General features: G+C 40.5%; 1 protein-coding gene across 1 annotated transcript in view; it reads right to left on the bottom strand.

Moving 5' to 3' along the window:
• The window catches only part of LOC110957547 (protein kinase C epsilon type-like), a 128,992-nt gene extending 109,858 nt beyond the window's left edge, over positions 1–19,134 (bottom strand). Inside the window, exon 1 of the mRNA XM_022203605.2 lies at positions 18,000–19,134. Coding sequence (XP_022059297.1) covers positions 18,000–18,395 — 396 coding nt within the window. The 5' untranslated portion in view covers positions 18,396–19,134. The remainder of the gene's footprint in view (positions 1–17,999) is intronic.
• Positions 19,135–19,350: the final 216 nt, after the last annotated feature.

Genomic DNA, 19,350 nt, shown 5'->3' with positions numbered 1-19,350 from the left:
CTTTCTTTTCCTGTGCTTGGCCCAAATGTTTAAATTTCTGAATCTCTCAGTGCGTCCTGCTCACTAGCCGCTATCAGGACATGATATCCTGCACCAGGGTTCATGCTGATATCAGCTTTATGTTCTGATAACCTTTTTCTGAGGCTGACAAGGTGCTTTATTTTCATTAACTTGCAACTAAGGTAACTGGAAAACACTCTGACATGAAATAAGCTCGCATGTCATCAGCCTTTAATCAGTTTTCCAGGTGGTAAATCTAAGTTTTTCTTCACAGTAGGAGAAAGTTTTATCTAAAAAATAGGTGGAGTTCATGAGAAATCAGGATTTTGCTGCATTCTGAGCCAGATTTCACAAACCAAAGGGGATTTCTGGACTTTTCTAAACTGAATATGGGTTAAGAGAGCTTCTGAAGATAAAAAAAATACAAATCTCTGATACATTAGCAATTATTCAACACAAATATTTGCATGGATATGCAAACCTCTCATAGGAGACAGAATCTGATTTTGTTCATCATCCAAAATGGAATTACAGTCATTGAAAGGCAGAGATCCTGATAGTAACTTCACGGTATTTCTTTAAAAAACTGCAAGATTTTCTCACCATCTATATGGGAGTTAAAACAGTCAAAGCACAGTTTGAAGTATTCAATGGGGCTGTAGTTTCATCGGTATGACTTTGACTTCCAGGATTTTTCCATTATTTCGGGTGGTGAGAGGAACAGAGATAAAAGCTGCAGATTTTAAAGACACGGTATCTTTAAAGAATCACAACAAAACATAGAAGCATTTGATTTTGCTCTTTCCAATCCAGAGTGTGACGTGGAGTTGCTGCAGAGAAAATTACAAAATCGAAACTTAAAATAGGGATATTTCATCATAATCACGTCATCCTGTAGGTCTGGTAGAGAGAAAAAAAAACATGAAAAAACGTTTTGCACTTCATGGATTCTGTAAAATAAAAAATGATTAAAGAATTCAGCGCTCCTCTTTGCGACTGACCGTCACATGACAAAAATTCAGAGAATTTTGGCTGAACCGCAGGCTGTGTTTAAACTGCAAAGTACAGAAACAAATTACAAATATTGTTGCAAGTCAAGTGAAGTCAGTTCATCTTAAAAGCAAAGTGTACTTTTTTTTCCCCCCACAGCCCTTGTAGGTAAATATGACTTACCACTGCTAAAACCAAAGATCTGAGAGCACATTAAAGCCAAGAAGGAATGGGAGATAAAGCAGAAACACCAGAGATCTTCATTAGGAGGAGCACAAAAGGCCCTCTTACCGAATGACATCTCTATTAGACCAATATTACAGAGAAACAGAGCGTTTCTTATCTCCGATCTGCTGCTGTGAAACGTTTAGGCTGATCTAAGTGCTGCTGACAGGAACAGCAGGAGAAGCAGAGAAGCTTTCGTCACTGGCAGCTTTTTTCTTCATCTCGCATTCCTCCCATATCTCAGTTCTGCACGGTATCGGACAGTAAGCGACAAACTGTACGCAAACAGCACGTCGGATAAACTAACAACAACTGGATCAGAGGGATCAGGCACCTGGAGAACCGTCGTCCTCCGGTTCTTCCCCTCCCTGCTCTGGGAAGTAAACTTGGACAGTGAAAACAGGAAATAGGGCCTACCGTGTGACTCAAACACACTGCCGCTATTTTTAGACCCACACAAACACACACACATAAACACACACGGCCCTGCCCCCGTTTCCTTCGGTCCATGCAGAGGACACCCCTCTACTACAGCCTGCAGGGAAACAGGGTCAAGAAGAGAGCAGGCCTGACTCCTTCCTCTATTCTGTCTCTAGGAGAAGATCAGGAAACCAAACCGGACGAGTTAAAGGAGCCAGAATCAATGCGAGAGGCAGCCTGAACATCACTCCAGAAGTTACACTGCTGCGTACGAACAGCTCTTTTAAAGTAATCAGATAACACTTCAGTACATCTGATGATGCATTTACTGAAATCAGTGTTTGATCATAACTCATGGCATTGTTTCTGTTTCATAAGGAAAATCTAAATCTCCTAAGTCACGAATCACTTCACAGACATACAGGAAAATTATAAATGCAGAATTAACAAAATTAATCTTTTTACCCTTGACCTCTTCTGCGTTTTTTTCCCTCACTGCAAATTATTATTAGCATAACAACAACTTGATGCACCACAGTCTCCATTATGTTTCCATTTGTTCTGCTTTTAGATGGTGTAAGGTGGTCTTCTGCTCCCTCTTTCATGATAATCTTAATAGCGTATTAGTGTTGTGTCCTGAGTATCTGTTCAGTTTCTTCTTACACTGTCGTTCAAAAGTTTGGGATCACTCAGACAATTTGACATTTTCCATGAAAACTCATTTTTATTCATGTGCTAACATAACTGCACAAGAGTTTTCTAATCATTAATGAGCCTTTCAACACCATTAGCTAACAATGTAGCATTAGAACACAGGAGTGATGGTTGCTGGAAATGTTCCTCTGTACCCCTATGGAGATATTCCATTAAAAATCAGCTGTTTCTAGCTAGAACAGTCATTTACCACATTAACTATGTCTACACTGGATTTCTGATTCATTTCATGCTTTCTTCACTGGAAAAAATGCTTTTCTTTAAAAAATAAGGACATTTCTAAGTGACCCCAAACTTTTGAACAGTGGTGTATGTGTGACTGGATTTTAAAGCTTGTTAGGATCTTCAAACTTCTGTCGTCTGAGGCAAACTTTAGTGTGTTTGCAGCCACTTAAAAACCTGATAAAATCAAGGTATAGTATCATTAAACCTTCAGCTTCTCAAATGTGCTGCTTTTCTTTGCCATCTACCAGTTAAAAAATAGAATCTTTAGGTTTTGGCCTTCAATAGTGCATTTATATACATTTTAAATAATTATAAGCCTGACAAGTCATGCAGTTTTGCAGTATCGCCTTTAATGATTGCCCAGATCTTTGCCTGTTAGAAAAGCTACATCATCTCAAGGTTAGCATGTTAATTCTTCACAAGACACTTCAGGGGGCTTAAACCATTAAACTCTGCAGGACAGAATGTGCAGCAGCAGAAAATGTTCTCGTTAAATCGCCTTTGAGAGAAACTCTGAAGCCCTACTAGTGCAGAATCGACGCAACAAGCTGCTCTTGTGCTTTGACCTTTCTGCTGCATAAATGTCTTTGCACAAGAACAAAAGCTTAAACACAGTGATCAGAGGAGCAGCGGAGTGCTCGGCATTCCTCAGATGCCTGGACGTACTGTACGCTGCAGTTTATACAGTCATGGGCCGGCCGCTCATTAACACCAAGCTCCGTGTAGGTCACACTTGTTAAGCCGGAGCCAAACTTTCGGTTTTCTTTCTGTCTCGGCAGACTTTTCCTTTGCATCGCCGTTGTCAGCTGAACCATAGTCACTGGTAACCGCAGACAACCACACAGCAGTCTGGCTTCATCTGAAGCAACACGAACAGGGTTTCAACCACAGCTGTTTACTTCTATTTATTCTAGTCACTGGTTAGTAAAATACCAGCCCATTTACCAATAGTTCTCATTCAAACGTCACTTAATCGCACACTTATTCCACTATATGTATGTCTGTCTAGTTTTTGCTCTGACAAACAAAGAAGAAATGACTGAAATGTTGGGTCCGTTTGCTGTTAAAAGCTGGAAATCAAATGAACTCTCAATCTGAGAAACATCCAATTCAGCTGCCTGGAAATGCACAGACAACGCTTTTTCAGCATTTTTGCAATTATGGTTGAAGCTGAGAATGATTGTAAGTGTATTAACTGTAATAATTTCAAATATAAAATGTTTTTTTAAGCAGTTAAATGTGGCCATCACCAGCATGAAGAGACCAAACAGCACCTTTTTTCATTTGTCCGATAAACAGTCTTCAAATACGTTTCATTAAACCTAGAAAAACAGCACGTCTTCATATGACAAAAGCTTTTTTTTGAGTTATTTGGATCAACTTGAGTGACTGCTGTTCCTGCTAGGACAGATTTAGTTTTAGCTCATTTTTTTCTTCACTGTAATATAAAGTCCTAGTCCTCTATGGAAACAGAACAACCATGACTAGAAGTAGAGCAAACTCAAAAATGAGTTATTTGCAGTTTCATGCAGCTAAAAAGTCATAGATCATCAAAAAAAAAGAACAGGAAAAGCACTCGGAGCACAATAATCCGCCAAGGCTGCCCAGTCATATAATTTCTGACAGATAAGTCCTAAGAAGTCCACAGTAGTGGACGGCAACCATCAGCAGGCAGCTGAGGTAGTGTTCACTTGTTGTCATGGTTACAGTGACGCTGTGCCGCTTTCTCATAATGATACAGAAATCCTTAACATATCCGTGAATCCAGACTATAAGCCGCATCACTAACAAAATCTAATCACTGGTCCTTGTGTCATTTCTGACCTTCCCTGAAAATTTCATCCAAATCCGTTGGTCTGTTTTTGAGTAATGCTGCTAACAGACAGACAGACACCAATCGTCACATAGCTCCGCCTCCTTGGCAGAGTAAAAATGAAAGTCCAGTTTTTTTTTTTTTGTTTAATTTATTTTTTTTGGAATAACGGAAAAACACCAGGAATCAACATGTACCTTTCTTTGAGTTCCCACGGCAACACGAGAAAAATAATTTCCAGATTTTATAATGCACAAAACTGACTTCGCATTTTTACCTCCGTCAGGAGGTTATGTAATCACCGGAGTTTGTTTGTCTGTCCGTCTGTCTGTCTGTCTGTCTGTTTACAGCATAACTCAAAAAGTCATGGACGGATTTTCACCAAATTTTTACAGGATGTCCGGAAGAGCAAGAGTAAGAATCAATTAGATTTTGGAGGTGATCCGAATCACCGTCTGGATCCAGGAATTTTTTGAAGGTCGAAGGACAATTGAGAGATGGCGGCCATCTCTCAATTGTACAGACAGCGGTCGCTGCAACGATCCCGGGCGACGGCCGAATCCCCCGCGGCAGGTTCGGGCTTCCCGGGCGAGTCGGGACCGACGAAACGAAGAGGCGGTGACGCGTACGGTACCGTCACACGCGCGCGCAACGGTACGTGCATGCGGCGGCGCCGCGTGCAAAACACTGTGCTGTTACACTGTACATGCATGTTATGCTTTCTGCACAAACTGTTGAAACTCAATACAATCCGTCCATGACTTTTTGAGTTATGCTGTTAACAGACAGACGGGCGGAGGTCTGCGCTCTCCGAGTGCTTTTCTAGTTTATTTTGTTTTTATGGTTTTTAGTATTTACTCATTGTTCTTTTTAACTTATGTAAGTGTGTGGTGTTATGACTTATGAAACTACTGTGGCACTGTAATTTCCTGCAAAGGATCATTAAAGGATCTGTCTGTCTGTCTGTCGCTTCTACATACTATAGATATTTTCCTACTTACATTTTTTATTTCTTTCCATATTTGTCCCTTATTGGTTCAGCAGAAAAGTCCTTGAATTTCTGTGATGTGACTGTTGGTTGCAGATGAACCAGTAATGGCTTTGTGACAAGAAACACATAATTTTATGATTTTTACAGAATTTGCTTCGAGCAAAAGGTTCATTTTTGGCTATTTTTCAATGAGACATCTAGAATAATGTGATTTTGATGAAATACCATCATTTAGGGTTGTATTTGGATAAATGTTCCAACACATGATAAGTTCAAGGACATAGGAAAGTAGGAAACATTCCATCCAACGCTGTAATAAACCAACAGTTCTGGCAACTGCTGGCCGAATCCATTTGGCACAGAGGCTCAGAATCGATGTTTAGGAGATATAACTTCTACAAACACTGCTCACATCACACCTCGAACTCCACTCTGACAGCTGAGAGCAGGAGGGAGAGAAAAATACAGTCGGAGAGCAGAGAAAAAACAGGAATAAATAGCTTTATAAACAGTCAGCTATGTGAAGTTCTGCTCTCGATGAGTGATGAGCGTTTGTCGGGAAGCACTTGTGCACAAACCACTTAGTCTGATGAACTTTAACTGAAATTAATTATGAGAAAAGCTGTGACTGAAAAATCACTGGACAAAACAAATGATATCTATTCGAGTCATCAGCTCCACCTTTCTGTTCCGTCTTCTGCCCCCCTTTATCGACAGCATCAGATCTAATTATCTGTGTCAGCATTTTTCTAATCGACTCTCAATAAATTATTGAAAATGTTCCACTGTAGCTGTGACGTAGCTGCTTCTCTCTGTGCAGTTGCAGTAAAAGTCAATCATCGTTGAAGTCTAAATGCTGAAAAATCAATTAAACGTATGCAGCAGATCCAGAAATAGCAAAGTGTTGAAGTTTGTGTTTCTCTTTTTGTTACTTATTTTGTACATGGATTACTTGAAATGTAATGACTGGGACATAAAATGTCCTCCAATTCTGGAAGGACTCATAATTTCAGCTCATTATCTGTTGCGTAGGATTTATATTTTACATATTCATGGCTCCAGCATCTCTCTCACTGCCATCACTGCTTCAGAAAAGCTGTTTTCAAACTGTGAAACATGTGTCGGGCTTCAACATTCAAATAAATTAATGCGCATAACGTGGAGATCAAACGTTGCTGCCGTCCTCTGACACAATCCCTCAGAAGCTCATTTCAACGCCCTCTTTGTCCTCTTCTTGTCCATCTCCCCTCACAGTAACTGAGTCTTTCTCTCTTTAATGACAACTTCTCACGAGGCGGCTGCCTACACAGAAAAATCGGTGCTCAGAGGAGAAATTCCCGACACATTTAGGAATCTGATCTCCTTTTCATGTCAAATGGACGTCAGTCACGGTGTTCTTTCCCTCTTCTTTGGTGTTTTCTTTCACTCTCAGCCAAAAGCCGCAAATTAGAGCGATAATAGCTTGACTGAGGAGGTGTTGATGCATGGATTGTGTGCACAGCCATGGTCCAGTTAAATCAAACCTCAACAGGCAAACAGACAAAGCAGTGAAGTGTCAACGTGCAGTATGGTCCTCCTATTAACATTCTGAACCCTAAAACCCACCAGCAAGTTTAAAAGGAATGTTATTTTTTTAAGAAAACACCAAAATACCAATTTACCACTGTAAAAGCACAACAAATTCAGCGATTTTCAATTTTAAGACTGTCTTTAAAGCCAAGAAGTATTTGGGAGATAAAGCAGAAACAACAGGGATCTTCATTAGAGAGCCACAAAAGGCTATCTGAACAAATGACGTCTCTATTAGACCCATATTACAGACAGATGATAGAGCTTTACTTACGGAGTACAGCACACATTCTAATAGTAGAAACCTTCCCTGTGTGTACGTGTTCTAAATCAGGGGGTGTCAAACATGCGGCCCGTGGGCCAAAATCAGCCCTCCAGAGGATCCAATCTGGCCCGCAGGACAACTTTGTAAAGTGTAAAAATTACAGATTAGACATTAAATGCAAATTGTTCATTTGTATAAGCATAAATTTTAAATAATGTCTCAACCATGACAAGTTGTTTTGATCATAAAGTAAAATACTAAATGGCTAATTGTTCTTTTGTGTCTCATGTTTGTAATATGTTGTCTTGTTTTTTTAAAAACTTTTTTGCCTGAATTTTCATTTTGTTTCTCGCTTGTGTTGTGTCGTTTGTTTCTCACTTTTGTAATTTTTGGTCTCGTTTGGGTCATTTGTGTATTTTTTTCTCATTTTTGTCGGTCCATTTTTTGTAACTTTGTCTAATTTTTTGTCTTATTTTGTTTTGTGTAGTTTGTCTAATTTTTTGTCATTTTGTGTCTCATTTTTGTCATATTTTATCTGGTTTTTGTTGTTTTTTTTGTCTGACTGTTGTCGTTTTGATCATAAAGTAAAACACTATATCATTCAGTTCCAGATATCTGGGACTAAATGTTGTGTAGAAACTCTGATCTGGAAGTTGTAATGTGTAAATGACAAACTGAGGTATAATATTGTTGAAACTAAACTTATTGTTCTTCAGAAATTTCAGTTTGTTCATAATATTTTCTAAAAAGACAATTCCTTGAATGTGAACATTTTCAGAATGTACTTTTTTTTTTTACACTTAAACAAAGGAAACATTTGGAGTTGTTTGAGTTGTTTATTTATCTGTCTCTGTGCTGTGATTTTACTGTTCACTTGAGCTCATACTGAGCTGAATGTGGCCCTGAACTACAATGGGTTTGACAGCTCTGGTATAAATTGCTGCAGGTTGAGATGGTCAGAGGTCAAACGCTGTCAGCCTCAATCCATTACACAACAACATTCATATGGTTGCATGATGTTCTTCACACATGACTGGATAATGAGCTCAGATTCTGGGATGTGGATTCACGGTAATGAGTGTGTGTCTTTGGCGTGACCTGCAAGGTGATTGTTGACAGACTTTGCACAGGCTTGCAGGAGTAAAGTGATATTTGGATTTTCACTTTTTTTCCATTAACAGCTTCTTGTCCCAACATGGGTTTAAAGTTTCGGTTCACATGCTCTTAAAAACTGAAATATCTGCTTCAGAGAATTGCCCATATTTCTGTTTCTAAGCGTGTTTAAACACATCAAAGCCACCTAAACCTTCTAATTCGCTTCAGGACGATTTTTGCATCATGGGATAAGAACTTGGCAAAAGATAAAATGCTCCAAGGGAAAAAAAAAAAAAAAAAAAAAAATCAATTCTGTCCCGTTGCTTTAGCGGAGATAATGAGACTATTGTACACGCCAAGGAGTGAGGCTCTACAATCTGTTTTTTAGGGCAGAGTTTGTGCTAAAAGAAACATCAGAAGATTAAAGGGGAGAGGAAACTGTGATCAGATGAGACGGAGCTACAAACACAAACAACAGAGGAGCCTGTGAAGCATTCAGGTGCTGTAGGACATTCGCTTTTCCTTCAGAAATCGTTTTTCAAGCTCAAAATGACGACATTTAAAGAATAACCTGGGTAAATCTGCAGTTTTTAGCTATTCTTCTGGATTTCCTTCAATGAATTAATCACAATAAATTCCAAAACATTAGAATAACATAAGGTGTTGTCTTTCAGTCAGTACAAAGGGAAAGCTACAGTTGGGATTGCTGTTTAGAAACTTACATTCACCAGCTTTGCTTCAGAGGGATGCACTTCCAGTATTCATTTATGGATTTCCTGAAAGACGCAAATGGCTATAATACAATCCAATAATTATCTAGTGACTAAATCTGACTTTACAGCCTTTTTGGTCATCTACACCAATGGTTCTCAAGCCTGTTCCTCAGGACCCACTGTCCTGCATGTTTTAGATGCTTCCCTGCTCCAACACACCTGATTCAAATGATCAGCTCGTCATCAGGCTTCTGCAGAGGCTTGATAACGAGCTGATCATTTGAGTCAGGTGTGTTGGAGCAGGGAAGCATCTAAAACATGCAGGACATGGGGTCCTGAGGAACAGGGTTGAGAACCACTGATCTACACATTGACCCTCTAAACTCCAAAAATGTTATTTCCATTTTTTTTAAAAAAACGTCAAAATTACACCATTAATGTGAGGCTGAAAATGTAAGAACAAAAAAAATAATTTTGTTGTTTTTTTCCACCTTCCCCATGGACTTAACTAATCATGTGTAACCTGTGATTCCTTCAGGAAAAAGAATCAAATCTACAGTTAAAAATCATGATTTTTTTCATCATTATCACTTTATTCCACTTGCTTTATTTCAGAATTTGCCAAAAAATAACCAATGGCTCTCACTAAAATCTATAAAAATTAAAAAAAATAAATAAATCTGCAACCCTCAGTGCAATCATCAAGCCATGTTCCACTCAGCTGTGACCAACAGTCACATGACAAAAATTCAAAGACTATTTGGCTGAACTGCAGGCAGTGTTCACGCAAAAACTAAAAATGTAAACACAAAAATTTACTAAGCCTCAGTTTACAATCGTTCGTCCATCAACACGTTAACTTTCAGAACCTCAAAATCTGCTAACAGGTTCAAAAGGCATGTTGTGGTTTTTTTTTGTTTGTTTGTTTTTTTAAATAGTCAAAATGCACCATTAAACAGAGCCAGAAGTTAAAAAAAAAAAAAAAAAAAAAAAAAACACTCTTCAACCAATAGTGCATGAAGTGTCATCAGGAAAAACAACTAAATCTAATGCTGAAATCATGAGATTTACTCATTATGCCTTTACAGCATTTGCTTCATTTAAAAATTTGCCAAAAAAATAAACATTTGCTCTCACTAAATCCTGTAAAAATCTAAAAATTCTGCAACTCTCGGTGCAATCATCAAGCCATGTTCCACTCAGCTGTGACCAACAGTCACATAACAAATAAATCAGAGACTATTCAGCTGAACTGCAGGCAGTGTTCACACAGGTAAGACAGGAGACAAGGACGGAAAAACTAAAAATGGAAACAGTAAAATACCTTTAACACGGTCATTTTATTCCCATTATTGGCAATATCTGTAGAAAAATATTGCACATGTTGATTCCAGGTTTTTAAATTACTGTGAGATAAATAATCAAATAAATTCAACCGTAAGACGACACAGAAGACATTTAGGATTTCTCTCTCCTTCATGGTTGTCACTGCCTGAAGTTCATCTGTTTAAATGATAACATGTATGTTGGACATTATTCAGGGCCTCGTGAACGTGGTTTTTCAGGAGGCTTATCTCTGTGTGAAGTTGACACCGTTGTCAGGGCGACATTAACAGCCGAGAGAAAGTGTTACGAGTTTTTGCTGACAAGTTCACACATGAACTTATCTGCTGAGATCTGCTGAATCACAGACAAACACAACATGTTTCCTCTCGTACAACCTTTCTACAACCAGATGAAATGTAAGAGCATGTCTAAGAAAGAAAGAAAGGAGATGAAGGAAGGAAATGAGAAAGAAGGAAGGAAAAGAGTAAAAAGACAGAAAAAAGAAAGACAGCTAAAAGTAAATGTGGGCAACTAATTTTTTTTATTAAATATGCAGTTATTTTAACAAAAAAAGTGAATGAAGATGGATGTTAAATTTTTTTAATTTTCAGAATGTCAAATAATGTCCCCATCAAAATACTGAGTGTTTGCTTTTTTAATAGCAGTTTGTTCTTGTACAAACTTTGACTGAGAAATTATGCTATTTACTGTATTTAAAATCAGTAAAAAAAAAAAAAAGTTTCTCTAATTTACAGATATTCAGGGATGGAATCAGCAAGTTCTGATTCCAGCGGAAAGTTGTTGACGGGGGGGGGGTATATGTGTGCGGCGGCGGCGCAGCGATCGCTGGGCCGTTTACAATCGTCGTTAACAAGCTATCGTTAACGTCGTTACCATCTCGCGGGAGTATCAGCGACAATAAAGTGTTCAAACTTGAAATGAATTCGGCGGATCCGCGGAAAATTCCCATCCCTGGACTCTACACTTCATGGTGATTCGATTACAGTACTGTACATGACTGCTCTCACTGAGTGGCAGCTAGCATTCAGCGCGGTGGATATTAGCAGCCGTTCGATATTACGACTCGCCGACCATAAACATACCTCACCCCCCAAAAAAATTTTCTCCTCGAATTTAGACGATTCACAAGAATGACCCTGGCAATGATAAAATCCGCGGATCGGCGGAAAATTCTCATCCCTGGATATTTGTAGTTATTTGAAAGACAGATTATGTCATGAAGGATTAAAAATGGTTCATATTTTTTAATTATTATGTTACAGATTTTCACTTGTAAATTGTGCTGGTAGGAGAAATAAGGTGCAAAACCGTACAACTATTTACAATAAAATAGTACAGTATAAAAACAAATACAATAAGGATATAAATGTATATATATGAATGCCTGTTTCTTAAGCTAGAAGTGAATATCTGTTTATGTATTAATGCTGAACAGTCTGACTTTGTGTTTAAGTCGCTGTGCTGAGGCTTTAGAGAAAGTGAGAGCTGCATGATAAATAACATTTGATACAAAAACAAAGTGCTGACTAACAGCTTCCGGCGTCCCTGAGGGAAACTCTGTTCCTGGAGGACTCGTTTTGCTGTCGCACACAGGTGGCTCAGCTCGGATGGAAATATCGTGAAGCATTGCAGCGAAGCAATGGAAAAACTTGATGATCGTTCATTTAAACAGCCTCAAAAAATACAATTTCTGTTGTGTGGGAACTTTCTGCAATCCAGCAGGAACCCAAAAATAACAAGCAAACCAGTCCTCATCTTCAGAAACACGCTTCACTGTTTGGTTTGCGGCCAAATTTTGACAGAAATTTTCTTAAGGTCTACTATTGCATTCAGTCTTATCAATGGATGGTTTTGACAGGACCTTTTATAATATCATCACACACAAACAGTTTATGAGAAGTTCTTTTAGCCTGGACAGAAGATTAATAGTTTCCCTGAACACATGACAGAAATAAACTTTAAATTCGACAGAAAGAACTCTGTTGACTCTGGAATGGACGGAGTTAGGAAAACTCTTCTCCAAAGTCTGTACACCACTGTGTGGTCCGCTTCTAATCATTTATAATTCTCACGTATTTCTGTTTAGCTTTGTTTAATCGCTCATAATTCAGCTGATGCCTCCAATTCCAGTGTATTTTCACAAAGGTGAGCAAAGACGGCTGAGTCAAAGCTGCAAACAGCCAAGAAAACGGAGCATCAAAACTAGATTTTTACTGGAAACTTAACGCAAGCATGCAAAGTAAGCAGCTATAAGATCTAGGGCTGCAACTAATGACGCGTCGACTAATCGTCTGAGCACGATACGTCATCAAAAGCGGAAGTGAGCGCACAATGCAACAGAAAGCACCGTCCGACCGGAGCGCGGATGGACATCGGCGCTGCATCATGCATATATTATGTATGCACGATGCAGCGCCGATGTCCGCGTTTAGATACAGCTGTATAGTAAACGCTGACATCCGTGTTTACGATAGATCGCGGATGTCTGCGCTGCATCGTGCATACATAATATATGCACGATGCAGCGCCGATGTCCATCCGCGCTCCGGTCGGACAGTCATTTCTGTTGCATTGCGCACTCACTTCCGCTTTTGATGACGTATTGTGCTCAGACGATAAGTCGACACGTCATTAGTTGCAGCCCTAATAAGATCATCTTAATGACATGCAAGACAAATAGTCAATAACTGACTTGTCCAGTGATGTCTAAACAGAAGCAAAATAAGTTCTGCTCATATTTAAAACATTCTAATTTGCCAGGGAACTCACAAAACCTGATACTCTGGTACCAAGTCGATGCCAAAATTCAACATGACGCTACTTGTTGTATGTTATCACAGACACTGAAGGTACAGTAGAGACAGTATTTCATCTGAGTAATTAGTCGTGAGAAAAAGTGCTGCACCTAGCGCGGCACATTTTTAGCGTGGCGCTTCTGGATTTAAACCTCAGAACTTTTCAGAAAGACCAGTTTCCGTCACTTTCACTCATTTGTAGTCAATGAATGACGCTAATTATTTTGATATTTTGTTAAAATATTTTTGTCATAGAAAGAAAAAACCCACATGGGAACAATTTTTTTTAAATGAAGCGCTCCCCAGCTCTCTGCCAGAGCTTTTCTTTCACACACACACACACACAAAAAAAAAAAACATTCAACAGCTTTCCCTCTGAGTTGCAGTCAATGAACCATTAAAGATTAAAAGTTGGTCAAAAAGTTCCAGGACTGCAACTATGCAACTCAAAACAGTACCTGATTTAAATTAGGATGGTTTGGGATGAGATGGAGCGCAGAGTGAAGGCCAAAGCACCAACAAGTGCTCAGCATCTCTGAACTCCTTAAAGACTGTTGGAAAGCCATTTCAGGTTCTACCTCATGAAGCTCATGGAGAGAATGCCAAGAGTGTTCAAAGCAGGAATCAAAGCAAAGGGTGGCTACTTTGAAGAATCTAAAATGTAAAACACGTTTGGACTTTTTTCACACTTGTTTGTGTACTACATAATTCCATGTGTTCATTTATAGTTTTGATGGCTTCAGTGTAAATAGTCATGAAAATAAAGAAAAGACATTAAATGAGAAGGTGTGTCCAAACTTTTGACAAGTAGTCTATTTGGGGCAAAACTTTCATACTGGTAACAATTTCTATTCTCTCTCGATGTTGATACTGTGCTGGAAGACCATTACTTGTCACAGTTGGCTCATACGTCCCTCCAGTCCAATATTTCTACATTTCAACACCTTTCAGCTGCAACTATCCAATGATTTGACCTGATCGTGGAGCATTTAGCAGCTAAAAACTCAGAAGTTTCCCTCCAGTTTGGTTCTCAGGACAGAAACACACACGATAGATGATCTGGATCTGTGTGTGCTGGATGGAAGTATGCAACTGATTCCTAACACATTCGCCATAACAATTAATTACTATTCTGCCAAGGAACACGGCAGAGTTATGTGACTATCAGCATTGGTTTGTCTGTTAGCAACATGACTCAGAAACAGAGTAACAGATTTGGATGAAATTTTCAGGGAAGGTCAGAAACAACACAAGGACCAAGTGATTAGATTCTGGCAGTGATGCAGCTTATAGTCTGGATCAATGGATTTGTTAAAGATTTCTGTATCATTGCGAGCTAGCGGCACGGCGTCACTGTAACCATGACAACAAGTGAACACTACGCTCAGAAGTTAAATGAACAGCATTGTATTCAAGTTGCGATGTTGACATATCTCTGTCCAAACAACACTGCTGTAGCTGTACTTTTATTGTTTTCTCTTAAAACATGGAATAAATAATATTCCATTTTTGCGACCTCCATATTTTCAGTGTTTTCAATGAATAAAAATTGAGAAAGATTTGAAAAATGTTCAGGGATTTCATTTTCATACTGGTAACCAGGAAAAGGGAGAAGAAGCTTGTTCTGGCTCTATGATAATAATAATTTATCACAAGCGGTGACACTAATCTGATATATATTGTTTTGATATTTTGTCAAAGAAAGAAAAAACCCACATGGGAACGGTTCTTTTGGTGAAGCGCTCCCCAGCTCCCTGCCAGAGCTTTTCTTTCACACACACAAAAAACACTCCATGAACATACAGCATTAACCAGCAGTTTACTCTCTGAGTTCCAACCTTTTCCCACCACAACACCGCCTCTAAACACATGGCTCCTGCTAATCAACTTAGAGCACTGATTCCAGTCATGAAGGCAGCGCTAAGCAGTGAGAGTGAGAAAAAAAAAAACTCCGCCATCTTTGATTTTCAGAGCACAGAGGTTTGTATTGACGTTAACAGCCTCTTCTATGCTTATAAGTAAATTATGCTCTGATATTCTGACCTTATCTGCTGTATCCACACTGATACTTTCACAGATATCCCCTATTTCAGAAATGCTTTGGAAGAGTGGCTTCTTTAGCAGCTTCTTCTTTGCCCTTGAAGAGGATGAAAACCCATTTGGCTGCAGACAGAAGCCCACATTTGCATCGCTCGCAAGGAAATTACACCGGCCGCTCAGTTCCCACAAGATGCTATCTAGTTTCTCTTTGTCTGAGATGACATAAGACACGATTAAGTCAAGACATGTTGAGCCCAGAGCCATGGGAGTGTCTTGAAACGTGCACAAACACAAGGTGCAAAGCTGCGAGGCCATGGATCAGAAACTCCTTTCACTCACATGAATGACAACAGATCAGGTGCAAGTTTCAGTGCATTGAAGGTAAACTGGAAAGATCTGAAGTATACTTTTACACATGAGCTCATCTAAGTTTCACCAGGATGCATCACAGTGCACCAGAACAGCTCAGAGACACTTTAAAACAACACCAAAGAGTCACTTTCATCTTGTTTCCGAATATTTAATCAGCAGCTGAATCTTTACTGTCAGAGCATGTGAAGCTCTGCTCTTACAAGACTCCCATTTTTAAAAGAAAAACAGATTTCCGCCGTGAGGAATCTGCTGCGAGCTCCGCTTTCATCTCTGCAGCTCTAATGGACCTGATGGCCTCATCAATAATACAATCAAACATCCGTCTGCTCCGGCGGCTGCAGACAACAACCAGCAGCGTCTCGGTGCTGCATGGAGCATGTGGCCGAACCGCACCCTCTTTCTGTAGCTCTGCTGCGGGTCACTGGTTCATCTGACAGGAGCACGACAGCAGGAACAGGATCCGTAGTGTCAGTGTGCAGTGTGAGCAGTTTGCTTTGCAGAAACCTGCAACTGTAAATGCAAAATACACCTTTTTGCTAATAAAGCCAAAATCTTGGATACTTGCAATTTATATTTTCCTATTTATTTGCATGTTAAGACTACCAGGGATACTCTACTTAAGTTGGAGTTTCGTTCTACGGATCAACGCAAGTAAACAAAATCGTTACGTGCATCACGATACCAATCAGTCCTTTGGAAAAGTCATGAATACCAATGACTTTCATGCATGTAGGAGCCATTTTACAAGAACATAACAGAATACGTTGCACTGTTTTTACAACCTGACTGTTTCATAATATCTAATTCCTTTCCATGGAGATGGTTTTCCTTTTCTTCAAATCACTACCACCAGAAGAGTCTGACTTGTATTTCTGAGCCACAATGAAGGGCAAAAAGTTAGCGAATGTAGCACAATCCTAGGAGGTGTACAACCAACGATTGTAAACAAAGCATCATGTGACAATGTATTCATCCACCAACCAGTTCAGACGTAACGATGAAATGCCATACGTCATAAACCGAGGACCTCCAAGCATAAGACAGCAACTTGCCACACTCAGCTCAGGTGTCCCTACACACCAACATTTCTGCCTTTTAACACCTTTCACCTGCAGCCTCACAATGATTTGACCCGTCAGTGGAGCATTCAGCAGCTAAAAAGTCAAAGATTTTAGTCCGTTTTGGTTCTCTGGACAGAAACATAATCGTACACGATGGATGATATGGTTCAGTTTCTGCCAAATGAGTGACTATGGACACAGTTGCTAAGGTATTTACCATAACAGTTTGACTAGATGCTAATGTGTCACCCGGGTTCCTTCCTGTTTTATTTCAAAAAACTTTTCACCATTCAAATTTGCAGATTTCGCAGCAAATTTGACAAAACATGTTCAACATCAGAGGGGCTCTAGATGCTGCAGCTTATCGGCAAACACAGACAGATTCTATGCAGTCTTGTATTCGAGCTGCAACGCTAAAACAGTGAGCGACGAGAAAGATTTTTATCCAAAGAGCAGCGTTTTGCTCTTTAAATACTGATTAAACAACAGCACATTACTGTTCCCTCTATGTTTTTGGATTCTTCAATTAATGAAAATTGTAAAAGGGTTGAAAAAAGTTAAATAATTTGATTTCTTTGGCATCTTTGCAGCTTCTTTGTTCATGGTGTCCATGGAAATGACAAATCTGTTTAGTTTGTACTTTGAATTTCATATTTAACAAATCTTGTCCAAACTGTGCAGGAATCCTGTGTAACCGTCTAGAAGTAGGACGTGTTACTTTGCAGCAATAATACGATAATTTCATTTTATTTTCAATTTAAGGTGTGGATAATGTCAGATTGTGGTGTGATATTGCAACAGTTGGTGACAATATATTTTCTTGGATAAAAAGGAGCTTCCATGCTTGTAATTTCCTGCAGGTGGATGTTTACTTTCATGCCTGTCCGCCTTTGAATGCAGCACTGAGGCAGAACAATGCTGACAAGAGCTCCAATTAATCAATTAGTTGATCTGCAGCTAATTAATCACCATGTTTGGGGGTTGATTATTTATGAAGCTGATGGAAGTTCTCAAAAAGCCTAAAATTCACTGCTTAGCCTTTTTATACACCAAATGTTAAGCAAAGTGGTTTCTGTATCATTTAATCTTGTTTTTTGTTTTGTTTTGTTTTTTTTGCAAGGCTCAGATACATGCAATCATAAATAACAAGGTGCAACATTTATTTTCCCCTTACAGCACACCTAAATGTCATGTTTTTGAGTTGAAATCTGCGCGACTAAGTGAATATTTATGAGTTTCTGAGCTGCTGTCGACGTTGACAAGCTGATTAATTGAACAACTGGACAAACAAACGTCCAGAACTGCTGGCTGCAGCACTGACAACACTCTCCCACGCCCATGCCGGTGTATCCTCGGCGTCTTACCCAGTCCTCGAAGTGTTTGCTGCCGTTGTGCAGGATGTCCTCGAACTGGATGATGCAGTTGGCCACGAAGTCGTCGTAGCCGATGGGCGCGTCGTGGAAGACGGACAGCTCGATCCTGCAGCCGTCGTGGACCTCAGTGGTGAACTCGTCGTTCCACGCCGGGCTGTTGGTCTTCTGCTTGGTGGAGGTCTGGCCCACGCGCGAGTCGTCCACGTTCAAGGCGATATACGTGTCCAGGAGGAAGGTCTGCGTCTTGGGACCGACGGCGTGACGCAGGGACCAGGCGGTGGGCTTCAGGTCCAGAGCCTCGCAGATCTTGATCTTCAGCTGCCCGTTGAACACCACCATGTTGGAGAAAGGCGTGGATGTTGCCTCCAAAAGAAACACCTTCTTCATCCAACTCCTCCGTTCAACCGGTGGTCCTCCAGACGCGGAGGGAGCGCAGTGCTCGGCACCTCTGCAGCCTTTTCCTGTGGCTGAATTTCTTTATTTCCCTTCGTCCGCTGGTAGAAAAACGCTACAGATTGAATCCAGAAAGTGACGCTCGGCAGCTGCAGCAGCGGCGACCGTTAGCCCCGGGAAGCCGCCTCCAGGAGCGCACGGGAAGAAACCGCTACGAACAACTTGGCGAAAAACAGCCGAGCAAAGGCCCCAGATGTGTCCGTCATGGCTTTTTCCACCTCCGAGGTTTTAGAAAAGTCCGTTAGCCGTGGCGGCGGGCTCCCTGGAAGCGTTGCATTGCGCCGTGCTCGGGGTTGGGAGGCTCCAGATGCCGCCGCGGCGCATCGGGGGATGTTCGAGCCGGACCGCTGCGTCCAGACAGCCGCAGGAGAGGAGGGGCGGTAGGTGGAGAGAGGAAAAACGGGGCTACTCGGTGCACGGCCTGGTTTCATCCACTTGAGCTCAACTTCCCGTGGACATACCTCTGGCTGCCTCCCCTCCTCCGACACTCCTCTCTCTCGCTCTCTGCCTGCGTCTCTGGTGCAGGAAATGCGAAAAACACGTCAGATTTAGCGGAGCCTGCTGTGACAGACGGGGGGAGTGCGACGCAACCGAGACTAGGGAGGTGTTTAGGAGAGGAGAGGGAGGCACAGCTGGCTGGAAAAGTGGCTAAATCAAACAAATAAAAGCCTTTTACGCTTCACCAAGGTGCTCTATCTGTACCCGCCCAGGTGCAGCTGTGCAGAAATGGGAGTGTTGGAAATGCAGGAAAACAGGTGTGCAGATTTATTTATTTAAACAAAACAGTTAAATATGTCCGAGCTCCCTCCTCATACATATGAACATTCATCCTCTCAATAAAGGCCAATTCACAGCTCCATAAAAGATGGAAGCTCAGGGCATGGATGCA

Source organism: Acanthochromis polyacanthus, chromosome 15 (assembly GCF_021347895.1).
Source record: "Acanthochromis polyacanthus isolate Apoly-LR-REF ecotype Palm Island chromosome 15, KAUST_Apoly_ChrSc, whole genome shotgun sequence".
Lineage (NCBI taxonomy): Eukaryota > Metazoa > Chordata > Actinopteri > Pomacentridae > Acanthochromis > Acanthochromis polyacanthus.
The sequence above is the reverse complement of the archived record's forward strand: the minus strand, read 5'-3'. Positions and strand labels throughout refer to the sequence as shown.